The 14,174-nt window shown below is 40.6% G+C and overlaps 1 protein-coding gene across 8 annotated transcripts in view; it reads right to left on the bottom strand.

Moving 5' to 3' along the window:
* The window catches only part of cacna1g (calcium channel, voltage-dependent, T type, alpha 1G subunit), a 197,386-nt gene that overhangs the window by 58,396 nt on the left and 124,816 nt on the right, over positions 1 to 14,174 (bottom strand). For 6 of the 8 annotated variants that reach the window (XM_061705394.1, XM_061705388.1, XM_061705395.1 and 3 more), the window contains 5 exons: positions 13,910 to 14,091; positions 12,960 to 13,298; positions 11,787 to 11,966; positions 11,277 to 11,377; positions 3,874 to 3,997 (listed from right to left, as the gene is read on the bottom strand). In XM_061705394.1, the coding sequence (XP_061561378.1) occupies positions 3,874 to 3,997; positions 11,277 to 11,377; positions 11,787 to 11,966; positions 12,960 to 13,298; positions 13,910 to 14,091 (926 nt within the window). The remainder of the gene's footprint in view (positions 1 to 3,873; positions 3,998 to 11,276; positions 11,378 to 11,786; positions 11,967 to 12,959; positions 13,299 to 13,909; positions 14,092 to 14,174) is intronic. The other 2 variants (XM_061705389.1, XM_061705392.1) reach the window with 1 other exon arrangement.

Here is a 14,174-nt window from a genome sequence, read left to right as displayed (position 1 = left end):
AAACCAGAAATTAAACTTTTTGCAACAATAAAGTCATCCCACAGTTAAGGAACACGGTGCAGTTCATGTCAACAATAACTCAACAATAATAATTATAGAAAAAAAACTGTGGGCCATGTTTTCTTTACATAGCATTACAGTAGGCAACATGATAAAACATACCGGTGCAAGTAATTTGTTTCCGACCATTGGTTTTACTCCAGTACTACACAGCAATAGGCTATCATGATGAAGTGCTCATTTTAGCTTGACCTGGTTTTGAAAGCTATGACTTATGTCCAGAGTTACGATACATCATAACTTACTTCCAGAAGGTAATCTGCTGGAAATGCTACAGCTCTACTCCGGTAAGATTTAAAATATCTTGGTCTCTGGAACAACTTAAATGCTGGTTTGCTGATCCATCCATCCATCCATCCATCCATCCATTCATCCATTTTCAACACCGCTTATCCTGGTTAGGGTCACGGGGTGCTGGAGCCTATCCCAGCTGACTTCGGGCGAAATGCGGACTCCACCCTGATCTGGTCGCCAGTCAGTCGCAGGGCACATACAGACACAGACAACAATTCGTACTCACATTCACACCGTCACTGAGTGGGAACTGATCCCACGCTGCCTGCACCAAAGTCAGGCGAGTGTACCACTACATCATCAGGGACTAAATTGCTGATCCCGATTACATAAATAATCTAAATTAAAAATGATTCCCACACTCCTAAAGAGTGAAGTTTCTGGAAAGATTTGTGTGTATCACCAACTCTTATTGTTAAATATATCCGCAGTAGGATAACGAGGATCATGAAAATGTAGCGTGATCATATTTTATATCATCAGAGCTGTTGTAATTCAGTTTAGAACCCAGGGCAATGATGGATTGTCGTCTTGCTCAATTAGGAGTCATGTATCATAATAAGTGGTATAATCATCCTCCAATTGCTTCCGCTGAGCTGAATGTAGACCACATCAAGGCAACACTTAGCAACAAGTTCAATAATCTAATTATCCAACCTTTATCACACATGAAAGTGTTGTGACTCAAAAAAAAAATTACCAGCAAGACAATTGATGACTAAATTTAACGATTGAATGTAGACCATATTTTAAGTTGGCATCAGGGCCAAGATGAAGCTACGAACTATCAGCGCATAAGCAGAAGAGTCATATATTATACATATTTGCTTTCACACAGCCAATTCGTAATAGTAGAAATTGGCTCAATTGGCATAATTAATTCATAACAATTTACACAAAAAAAACAGCTCATGCCACTGCTACATTTTTACAAACAGAGTAATGACTCCAATTTTCTTTGGTTTTGGATTCTTGCTTGCATCCTCCATATCATTTCGTTTCTATAATGGCCTCAGTAGTGATGTGACAAAATACATCCCAAAAAACAGTAACACTCTCTAATGCGAATGTGTTAGCATTACTTGGACTGTGGACATTGTGTATTTGTAGACGATTAATTTGCATAAGCAAATGCATTTGTGCTGATGTGCCCCTGTGGCCTTATGGGGCAGCCTCCATGTGTTAGACATCTCCTTTCCTGGACATTAGCCACGTACGGTAGCACAAAGATAATTGAATCAATTAAGACAGCACAATCTCCTCTGCGGTTCAGAAACAAAACGAGCAGAACAGTGTGCTCTGCTGAGACCAAACCACAATCAAAGCTATCTGCAGAACACCTCGTTCAGTGGGGAGAAAAACAATAATCACAGAAATAATTATTGTGTTTATGTACAAACTGGCTAGTCGGTGTTCTGCGGCTATTGCTGGAAAAGAAAAAAAAGGGCATGAGTTTATATGTGGAGCATGTGCGTGAATGTGTGTTCTACAGCAAGGTGATGCCATATCAGATAATGAAGTGAAACATATAAACATGCATAAGGCCCATTATCGAAAGCCTCTGGCTCAGAGTCAAACATGACCACCACTCTGTTGCATAATGTTCCGCATAATTTCTGTGCTGCGGTAAATCACTTGAATGTGAATCAAGGTTTAGAGGTGTCTCTTTTTTTTTTTTTTTTTTTAAACTTCTGCCAGTATAGTTACCTCCACCAAGGAGATGAGGTTGAAATTTCTGTAATGTTACCAGAAGGCTGTTTGTAAGGCTACATTCACACTTTTTTTTGTTAAATCGTATCTTGTTGTATAGTCGTTCACATTACAAAAACAAAAGCGACTTCTACTGTGAATGGAATCCGTTCGTGAAGTGACACGCATGGGGACAAAACAATATGTCCTGTTACGCATGCACACAGACACAAGGTGCTAACAAAAAGCGTATTGGCAGCTGCATTATTTTCAGAGTGAAAACGTGCCCGTCGCCCTCTTTCTTTACGTTGTGAGTCAATGTGCAACCTCAAAAAACTGCGAAGAGGACTTAAACGGGGCTATAGATAGTTTACAAAAAATCTAATTGGATTTTTCATTTGTTGGACTATTATTTTGAATAATACAAGCAGTAAGAGATTGAATTGATTCGACCATCGCTCGCCAAAGACAATATGAATATCGACTGGGGATTTAGGGGGCGAGTGCGAGCATTAATATAATATATACAGGTTTTATATATATATATATATATATATATATATATATATATATATATATATATATATATATATATATATATATATATATATATATATATATATATATAGCCTATCCCAGCTATCATCGGGCAGGAGGCGGGGTACACCCTGAACTGGTTGCCAGCCAATCGCAGGGCACAGACAAACAAACAACCATTCACACTCACATTCACACCTACGGGCAATTTAGAGTCGTCAGTTAACCTACCATGCATGTTTTTGGGATGTGGGAGGAATCCGGAGTGCTCGGAGAAAACCCACGCAGGCACGGGGGAAAAAAAAAAATATATATATATATATATATATATATATATATATATATATATATATATATATATATATATATATACACACATATATATATACATATATATATACATATATATATATATACAAATAAGAGAAAACCTGGCTGAGATGAAGGAAGAGGAGAAGGGACAAGCAACTTCCATCAGCACCTCCAGGCAATGTTATCCAAAGCCAAAATTGTGGCTAGTGACAGTACTGAGTGGCTTGTACTGTAACTCTGGGAAACCATTAGCCACAGTGGCCGGTAAGCAAAAACATTAATGTCAAGCCCTGCATATGTGTATCCATGTAGAAATGTATGTATTTTATTGGTTCTCTCAAACCTCACTCAGTAATGCCACCTGGAAAGTTAGAAAATCGACACAAAATTTGGAGGACATTTATATCATAACACTATGGATGAAAAAGTCTCAAGGAGTCATGATCAAAACTGAACAGGAAGTCAGCCATTTTGTTTTGAAGCTGCCATTTTGGGTGAATTTCAGGGGTCGTACTTTTTGACAAACTCTGACTGACGAGGGAATTCCCCCCAAATCTGAAATCGGAAAAAGGTATACAATTAGACCGATGAACCACGCACATGGAAAACCTTTTTGTCTACCCTGTCTAATGTGGGTGGACCATGGCGTCAAATTTTTACATATTTCAATGAGTCGCCATGAAACGGAGTGTGCAAGCTTACATTCATTCAATTGCTCTTCTTCTTGTTGCTCTTCTTACGTGTATGCAGGGTCAGATGTAATGGTACAGTTTCTGTACATGTACTGTCCATCATTCTGGAATTTGATAGCAATTTAAATAACATTTTATATGTTTCCTCCATTGGAACCAGAAGAGATTCGGAATCTGGATGAAACGTTCCCTCCACTCATGAGTATTGATGAATGCTTGTGTTTATCTTTCTTTCAGTCTATATCCTTTTTCATGCTGGCAGTTTTATGCAGTCTTTGTCCAGACTCACAGCACTGGTGGGGTCGATGCGAGGCCGCTCCATCGCAATAGTAATGCAGTTGAGGAAGATGATAACCAACACCACATGGTCGAACATCTTGTGGTTGATGATCTTTTTGCACACAAAACGAAACCTGTGAAAGGGCAACATAAACCATACGTAACTACATTGACAGAGAGTAAATGTACAAAGACTAGGAGGACAATAACATAACTCGTCAAATCACGATTGAACTGACTAATCAAAAATGTACAGTATCTGTGGTTACAAAAACGTAAGCAAAGCAAAAGCAGAGAAAATTTATTTATATAGCGCATTTCATACACAAGGTAACTCAATGTGCTTTACATGATTAAAAGCATTTAAAAACAAAGAAAAAGAGCTTATAACCATTTAAAACAAAAATAAAAAATAAAAATACAATTAAAACAGCGTACAGTGCAAGTAATATCATTTAAAAGTGGAAATGCTCTAAAAAGCATGTGAAAAAGAAGAGTTTTTAACCTGTACTTAAAAACATGCACACTGATGTCACTTCTGTTGGCAACTTATTCCATTTGTGTGCAGCATAACAGCTAAATGCTGCTTCACCATGTTTGCTTTGGACTCTGTGCTCCACTATTTGACTTGAGTCTGTCGATCTCAGAGCCCTACTGGGTTTATATATCATTAGCATTTCATTAATGTATTCAGGACCTAAACTGTTTAGTGATTTATAGACCAGTAGCAGAACTTTAAAATCCATTCTAAAGCTGACTGGAAGTCAGTGTAAAGACTTTAGAATTGGAGTAATATGCTCTGACCTCTTTGTTCTGGTCAGAATCCGAGCTGCAGCATTCTGAATGACCTGCAGCTGTTTAATGCTCTTTTTAGGGAGTCCACTCAGAAGACCATTACAATAGCCAAGTCTACTTGAGATAAAAGCATGGATGAGCTTCTCCTGGTCTGCTTGACACATGCAAGCCTTCACTCTGGATATGTTCTTCAGATGGTAAAAGGCAGTTTTAGTAATTGATTTGAAAGTCACGTCGGAATCTATCAGAACACCAAGATTTCGGACTTGGTCTTTGGTTTTTAAAGCGAGTGACTCCAGGTATTTACAAACAGCAATCCTCTTTTCTTTACTGCCAAAAACCATTATCTCAGTTTTGTTGTGGTTTAATTGAAGAAAATGTTGGCTCGTCCAGTTATTTATCTGTTTTACACAGTGACACAACACCTCAATTGAACTGTAGTCATCTGGAGACACCGCTAGATATAGCTGTGTGTCATCTGCATAGCTATGATGGTCAAAATTAAAGTTCTGAAGAATTTGACACAAGGGTAGCATATACAGGCTGAACAGGAGGGGTCCAAGAACTGACCCTTGGGGGACCACATAGGCCATTGCCATTCAATGAGATTGAGAACTTCAAATGGTTACAAAATAACTCCTTTCCTAGAAAGTAGAAGGATTTCTGATGAACAGTAAAACATTGAAAACGTGAAAAGCTTTTTTAAATAAATGACTCCTGGGTTATCCAATTTAAAATTATAGTCTTTGGTGTTTAACTGGTAAAATTTACAGAACTTTCAGTAGTGGTAACGTGCATTAAGTTTTTAAAGTGTTTTCTGGAGCATATCCCAGCTGTCACACCAAAAGACAGCTGGGATATGCTCCAGAAAACACCCAACCCTCATGAGGAGAAGTACTATAGAAGATGGATGATAAAAAGTTAACATTATAAGCTCGATTATATAGTACAACAGATACTGGATGTTTTATACTGCAAAACTATGGTCGAGTAACTTATATTTTAAAAGATAGACCCAAATTCACATCTTATCCACTTCACAAGGAAAATTATTCTGCCCAACTCTGAAGTCTATTGACCTGGGTGTTTCGGAAAAAAAAAGAAAAAGAAAGACAAATTGTATATAAAACCTAAAGTGTAGAACAGGGGTGGCCAAACTTTTTTTCTCCAAGTGGCATACACAGAAATAGCCACAGATACAAGAGCCTCTTCTTCTTCCATTTTAATTTATTAAACACGCAAAAAAAGTCCATCAAGCAATTACACAGTACAGTATATTATAGGTATTTTTAGAAACTGCTACATCACAGCAGTCTGTTAAAGGTGACAAGGAAATACAGTTTTTTGGGGGGGATTATGGTGTGGCCCTCTGCCCTGTATCCACTACAATAGGGCTGCCCCAGCACTGGGCAGCAGCCGAATCACATCTAAACACTTGGAATCAAAACAAGAGTAAATTGCAGTAAGCTGAAAATTTGGAAAGCAGTTACTTGAGGATCATTAATGTGATATGTTCACAAAGTGGACTTTGGCATGGAGCAGAATGAAGATGAAGGTTTTTTTATTTTAGTTTTAAATAGGGCGGCACGGTGGCCGACTGGTTAGAGCGTCGGCCTCACAGTTCTGAGGAGCGGGGTTCAATCCCTGACCCCGCCTGTGTGGAGTTTGCATGTTCTCCCCATGCCTGTGTGGGTTTTCTCCGGGCACTCCGGTTTCCTCCCACATCCCCAAAACATGCATTAATTGGACACTCTAAATTGCCCATAGGTGTGAATGTGAGTGCGAATGGTTTTTTGTTTGTATGTGCCCTGCAATTGGCTCGCATCCAGTTCAGGGTGTACCTCGCCTCCTACCCGATGATAGCTGGGATAGGCTCCAGCAGGCCAGCGACCCTTGTGAGGATAAACGGCTCAGAAAATGGATGGATGGATAGTTTTAAATAGTTTATTTGCATCTTTGGCAAATCAAGAAAAGCACTACATAAAACTAGTTCATTTGCATCTTTGCATATCAAGAAAAGCCCTATATAAAACCAATGTATTAGTAGGATTCGTTTTTAGGAGTGTCGCACCATAGGCAATATGTGTGTATCATAACACCCCCACGTTTGCCAAACACACTTTGCATGCTGCCCCCCCCGCCCCACTTATTTTTTTTCAAGAACATTGTGGGCAGCGTCAAATGTTATTTTTAGTAAATGTCGCAAATGTATATGCCGCAAATGGCCCTGGGGATGTAGTTTGTTCACCCCTGGTGTAGTTTCTGATATTATCAATACATAAACATACATTGCACACTGTTCTCTGCCATTCAAGACTATTTGCTTAACATAATATACACCAACTTTCTAATGAACTATTGTAGAGTTAAGAGTCATTAATGCCTGAATTCCATTTGCCTATAATAATAGGAACTATAATTTCATTCCAAACAGTAAAAGAAGACGTATATATCATAACACTATGAGCGATTAAACTCATAGTTTTATCCAGGAAGCTGATTTGATTAAACAAATCAGCTTCCTGGGGCCTGCGCCCTCCCCCCATCGGTTGTCCAGCCGCGGGGAGATGGGGTTCCCCCACCCCCCCACCCCTCCCTCCGGGTCCCTGCCTTCCTCTCCCCTCTCCTGGCGCTCTTGTCCGTCATTGCTCGCAACGGGTGCTTAACATGGGCTCGCTTTTGGTGGGCTGTGACCTTTTTCAGGTGGCGGTTGGCTCCTGCGTTGGGTCCTGTTACTGGCTGGGGACCCCATGCCCTATGGGGGTGTTTGGGGGTGGGGGTTGGGCATGAGGGCTGGTGGCCTGGTACCCACGCCCCTCCCTTTTGGACTGGTCGTGGAGCTTCGGTTGGGCTAGGGGACCGCCCTGGATCCTGGGCAGTGGGTGGCGGCACCCTGGCTGCGTCCCCAGCGGGATGGGCTCACGGACTTGGCCCCCCTTTGCGGGTGGAGGGGGCCAGGCCCACCCTTCGCCGATGTGCCGGCTCAGCAACTCCGTACACCAGTTGACTAACATTCATTTGATATGCATATCACTTATAAGTTTCATAGACACGCTATAGCAGGGGTGTCAAAGTCAAATTCACGGTGGGCCAAAATTTAAAATTGGGACAACATCATGGGCCAAATTCAATAGTTAATGAAAAATCACTGCAATGTGCATGTTTCCCTTCTCTGCAGAAATGTAGCGTTAAAGTTTATCATATGACAACAAACTTAAATATTGCTTAAACAAAAACTTAAATTTCCAATAAAAGACATCAGTGGTATGTGTTTGTTTTGTATTTAACTAACATGATTTCTTCTGTCTCTCCATCTGCCTTTCTTTTTGATGTAAATCTTTTATCAAAGGCCAACAACAAAACAACCCCCCAAAAATAAGAATGTCCTTCAATAAAAATCCAAACTTCAAACTATTAACAGTCCCTGCCTAGGAGTTGATAAAGGGCATACATTTTTTTTTAAATAATTCATTTATGTTATATTCTTTGTTACCGCCACGTTTCTCCGCACACGACAAACAGGTCTGTCTTTTACTTTAGTGAACAGGTAATCTGCCTCCCACCTGTCTTGGAAGTTAACCGTTTCCATCTTTCGTTTGGCCATTTTTGGGAATGGGAAGTGTAAATTTGCTTAAGGAGACTGGTAGCATAGTTGCTAACGACTGCAACAGAAAGGGAAGGGGCGCTCGCCGGTCTAGAATGATGGGCCAACACACTAGCAAAGCATTCTGGGATTTGTAATATGAGTGCGCATGTGCTAGATACTTGCAGGCCAGCTCTATTACACATTTGATATGGTCTTGTGGGCCAAATATAATTACAATGTGGGCCAAATTTGGCCCCCGGGCCTGAGTTTCACATATTTGCTCTATAGGCTTTGTTTGTGATGGGACCAGTAATACTAACACAGATTATATTACGATATCCACTCACGTTCTTACTGGTGTTTTAGACAAAAGCATCCCACTGCGCCACTCTTCAGTAGCACTGCCTTGCTCATTTCCCACATCCTGTCCTGTCCTCCCCTTTTCTGTCCTCTCTTATCTTGTTCTATTGGTTAGTTTTTGCATGTCCCCCCACCCACAAATAAGCACACGATTTGACTGTTGTAGCGTTACTTGTGCTCAAATATCTGGACTGTCTCACTATTGTTCTACTGTGGTTCTCACCCCTATTCCCCTTGTCCACTCTGTCCCTCTGTCTATCTCCTAAAACCCTTTTCTGTCGGGCTGCATTTTCAATAAACATCATAATAATAAAACAATAAGCAGAGGGAGTATTTCGAACTCCCCTGTTATACAGCGAGACTGTTCGAGCACAAAAGGCATTTTGCATGGCCACGCAGCTGAACATGACAGGTAAAAAAAAAAAAAAAAAAAAAAAAAAAAAGGCAATATTGTGTTTGGTATGTGAAAAATTAACTTAATATAATGTGTTAATAGGCGGCACGGTGTACTACTGGCTAGGACGTCTGCCTCACAGTTCTGAGGACCGGGGTTCAATCCCCGGCCCCGCCTGTGTGGAGTTTGCATGTTCTCCCTGTGGAGAAATACACACTACCCTTTCGGATGTGCTAACCAGTCTTCCACCATGCCACACTATATTATATTATATTACATTATATTATAATTACAGTAGTGCGTTAATTTATGAGTTTAATGTGTTTTATAACCATGCTTTGAAGTAGACTCTCAAATTATCTTTCCCCATTTAAATGAATGGATATACCATTAATCCATTCCAGCACCCCAAAAACAACAACTACATTTAAGTGAGACGTTTTAATACGAAAAATTGCGCTCTACAGTATTGCACTTCATAAAAACAACAACAACAACAACAGTAATAACAGCACTGAGTAAAATGTAAAGAATTATTTGTGCATCATAATAATTTAAGTGGCATTGCGCTGCTCCTTTTGGTTTGTGCACCTTGGCCACCAGGGTGTATTATAATAGTGACATACTACACATAGATTTGATGATGAAACACGAGAAAACTAAACTCTTAACAAAGCTGCAGTAATAGTTGTCTTTGAGGACAATATATATATATATATCTATATATGCCTATGGGTATTGTTATAATCACTGATGGTGTAAAGGTACAATCGCCTGACTTTGGTGCAGGCAGTGTACAGGAGGTTCAGTTCCCACTTAATTGTGAATGAGAGAGTATTTGAATGGATCTCTGGCGACCAGTCCAGGCTGTAGTCTCCCCTTTGCCCGAAGTTAGCTGGGATAGACTCCAGTTCACCGTGTCCCTGAACAGGATAAGTGGGATAGAAAATGGATAGGAGGAGTATGCTCTGTCTCCATGTGTTGCTACAGCCACAAATATGAGTTGCTTAAAAGGTTTAGAATTACTGTGACACCAATGCTAGTTTAATGCATGGCCTTTTGCATTGTGTGTTAGCATTAAGTTAGAAGACATTTGTAAGAATTTTGATGCGGATTGCATAAATTTGCAATGTGTAATTCTCTTTGTTTGATGTTTAGTTTGACAGTACACTTCAGCCGGGAATGGTATGCCGCCTCAGTCGAGGCCACATAATCTAATTATGCACGATACCATATAAGACACCATACGCACAAGCATAGCTGGGATCCCACTGTTGATGGACTGCTACGCTTTCACAACCTAATCACGCAGCAAACACATCTAATTCCATGGACCACTAGTGTATTGGGGACCGCTCCTGCATTCCTAAAATCTTGCCCTGCAACAATTCCAATGCAGCAGTGATATTGGCATGCACTTAGCAAGCTGAGGTGATCTCAGGTGTATGAATAAAGCTGTTGGACTTCAACATCTTACTATGCTGTGAAATTATGATATAATTGTGATTACAGCTTCTACACCACTAATGGTTCACTATTTTGAAATGTATTTTGGAAATGTATTTTAGCTTATTTTACAGGATTTGCATGAAAACTGTAACCCTTTCTCATCAGAGACTACTTAAGTAGAGGAGTTTCTGTTGCTGCAGAGATGACATATTGCTTAATATGGGAATGTTGTGATGCTGCGTTTGCACCAGGGGCCACTGCGTTACTTGTTGCAACCTTCATCCCCAATGCCCCAAAACTTGCTGCAGAGTCGGATTAAAGCCCCAGGAGGGGAGTAGGCGTGAAGAAAGAGGATGTAGAGGAGGGATGGAAAGGCTGCAATGGATTCTGCACATGACTGAGATAACATGCAGCGTTTTGAAAGAGAAACTCCCTTTGCTCCTGCTTACTCATCCCTGACTTGGCAGAAACAGACAGATAAAATATGCTTCTGAAGTAAGAATTTGGAAAGGAATATAAAATGATTTGGGAAGCAGAGTAAAATAAAAATGCTGTGCGCTCTTCAAATCAAAAGCATATGATGTCATTCAGATGCAATGTGAAATCTCCTTCTTGTCAACAGGAGAGCTGAGTTATCAGCTTTTCCCTGCCTTTATCAGCAATTTAAACTTGTTTTCTTTGAGAAAACAAGGGAACATTCCGAGAGGTTTACAGAGAACGCAAAGATGTAAAGTTTCAACTACTTTAGAGAAAGAAAAAAAAACACAAACAACTGAGGCTATAACAAAGTAGTATGTATAGACCAAGTGAAATACTGTATGAGGTCTACCTTGACTCTGGAGAGAAGAGGTAGAGCGACCAGGTGTCCCTTTGTCGACACCACTCAGGTTGTTTCCTTTCAAGCCAGTGAAACAGTCTGGCAAGACGACCCTGCGGGAACACGAGCAAAACACCCTTACACCAAGTACAGAGAAAGCTTACTGGAATACAGAATTATAAAGAAGTTGACCACAATTTATGCAATACATTATTTTGATGGTACAACCTTGCGGTGATAAACAAATATACAGTAAATCCAATGAGTTTAGTCAAGATTACGCCATATTTGTGTTTTAGTCGAATTTAACATCAATTTATTAAGAAGCAGGATTTTGAGCATTAACATTTACCGGTAGTACTTCAAGACAGTAACCGAGCTGAACTTTTATTGTATTATTGAAGTATTTTTTTGTAAATGTTTAGAGGATAATCTGGCACTACTATATTCACAAATAACTCTGCTCTCAATTAGGGAAAGAGTAAAACAAATTTCAATTTGCACCCATGCAAAGACACAAACCAGATTGGCCTCTTCGTCAGCATTTTCCTCTTCGGTGTTCTCCTCCAATGAGACATGCGTGGGGCCCAAGAGTGAGGCTGTGCCCTTCCCATTGCAGTCGCTGTGCTCTGCAGGCCGGAAGGTACCCGGTAAAGGGGGTCGAGAGCTGTGCATACTAGCTGAACGATACAGGTACGGTACCTACATGAGGGGAAAAAGACCAGGAGAAGGAACAGCGGGTACTCTATATATTAACATCTAATATGAAAATAATGTTAATAATAAGTCTCTTGTGAGAATTATGCACAAAAATGTTTTACAGCAAAAGTATTCCACTATTAAAAAAACAAACAAACAAAGAACTGATTTTTTATTTTGAATTTAACTTAATTTAAATTCCCGAAAACCTCACAGCAATATTGCATATACCGGTATCTACAGTTTTCAATTTTCTTGTGGGGAGCAATATTCCCAGGTGCGCACATGACCAATCGCATAATGCTCACGCGTTCTCCACATTCATCAAATCTAGGCAGCGCACAAAATAAAATCCAACCTGAACTTCAAATATAAAAACACATAACAGTTTATTCTGCTTTTCTGTTATATCTGTTATATCCTCCCTAGGCCCATGTTGAGAATTAGTTTTAAATCGGGGAAAAGTCGGTCAGCCCTTCGACGATTAGCTTCTGATCAGGAAAAGTCCATCCACTACTCGTTTCTGATCAGGAAAAGTCTGTCAGCACCCTACCCACACCCACCACACCCCACCCACACCCACCACACCCCACCCCATCGACAGATAGTTTCCGATAGGGAAAAGTCCATCCGCACGCTTGATGTTGCTCACAGTGACCCAAGGCATACTCAGATATTTTATGTGTATGCTTAGAGCCTCAGACATATAAAACAATTCTTGGGGACATTGGCGGGGAGCTTCAATTATTTGCGGTTACAATACAGGGTTTTGGAGCACAGAGCTTAGGCAGGCGCTAGAAGATAGATAAAAAAATAAAGAAATAATTCTCATAGGAGGCATTGATGAAGTGATACGTACTTCGTGTGCAGCCAAGCGTGCAGCTAGGTTTTACGACCATACTACATTGTTTATTTCAAACAAAACATTTCATTTGACATTTTAGAGAGTCCAATTCCGGGAGGTTTTGATGTATGGTTTTAACAGTAAGTGTGTACCTGCAGCAAAGCATCACGGGGCAAATCCATGGAGCTCCGAGTCTCCATTGACTCCATCCTCTGGTGACAGGGCTCTCTCTGTGACTGGGACATGGAGTCTGTCCTGGCCAAGGAGGTGTCGTCCTCTTTGAGCAATCCACCACCTCCCTCTCCTCCAGCCTCACCTTCTTCAGAGCTTGAGCCCCCCTCTTCTGATAACAGCGACTGTCGCTCCCCAGATTGCCGCTTCTGGCGTTTGAGGGATGGGGCGCGACCTAGGCTGTTCCAGCTGGATCGGCGGCTGTTGCGGCCGCTACCTGTGCTCCAAGGTGAATAAGGGGAAGCACTCCGGGCAATGGTCTTTATGATTAAAAAGAAAAAAACAAAATCGTCTTTATAAATCTGAGATGAAAATATAAAAGTCAGCTGTTTTTCATGCAAAAAAAACCAAACAAATCTACCGCTATATATGCTCAGATTGGATTGGCAGGTATGCATTTGAGATTCAGGGTTTGACTGACAGACAAGAGCTGATGTGGAGATCCGTGCTTCTTCTACAAAACCTCTCATTAATTACTTATTCAATTAATCCTTCAATCACCATCATATCAAATTGAAAAGAAACTGTGTGAATCTGGTTGTCCAGCTGTATTGACTAATTTATAACCATCAATCAGTATGACACACTAAAATTAATTGCGTTCCTGTCACGAGTCCATTTACACATTCAGTACGGTATATGGAAGATTGGGACACATGGCCTTTACACCAACAGTACCTGATAAGGGACATTTTAAACGCCGCCCTCTTGTTGTAGGTCTTACTCTTTTCTGAAGACCTTCTCCTCAAAGTCAGGGCAAATCAGTCTAGCCTGTCATCAAGACTATACAGTATATCTTAGTACTAGTACTAGTACTAGTACTTGAAGTGGATTTTGATGGTGGTGTTTGCGTTGATAATGACACACTAACCGGTGACTTGTCATAGGAGGATGGGTCTATGGAGACACAGCTGCCTCGGCGGGACTCATAGCCCTGGATGGGGTCACCCGCAGTAGGCAACTTAGGTATAGGCATTGGAGTGGCTGCCGTGTGGGTTATTAGTGGAGGAGTCAGGCTGGTCTTCAAATCCACATGACCATTTACAGGTACTACTAGTAAAAGAGAGAGGGATAAGTGGAATGAAGGAGAACTGTTAAAAGGACAGTCTAAAATGACAAAAATGTTAGATTTGAAA

The sequence above is a fragment of the Phycodurus eques genome, chromosome 19 (assembly GCF_024500275.1).
Source record: "Phycodurus eques isolate BA_2022a chromosome 19, UOR_Pequ_1.1, whole genome shotgun sequence".
Lineage (NCBI taxonomy): Eukaryota > Metazoa > Chordata > Actinopteri > Syngnathiformes > Syngnathidae > Phycodurus > Phycodurus eques.
Note: the sequence above shows the minus strand (reverse complement) of the source record. Positions and strands in the feature narration are given on the sequence as shown.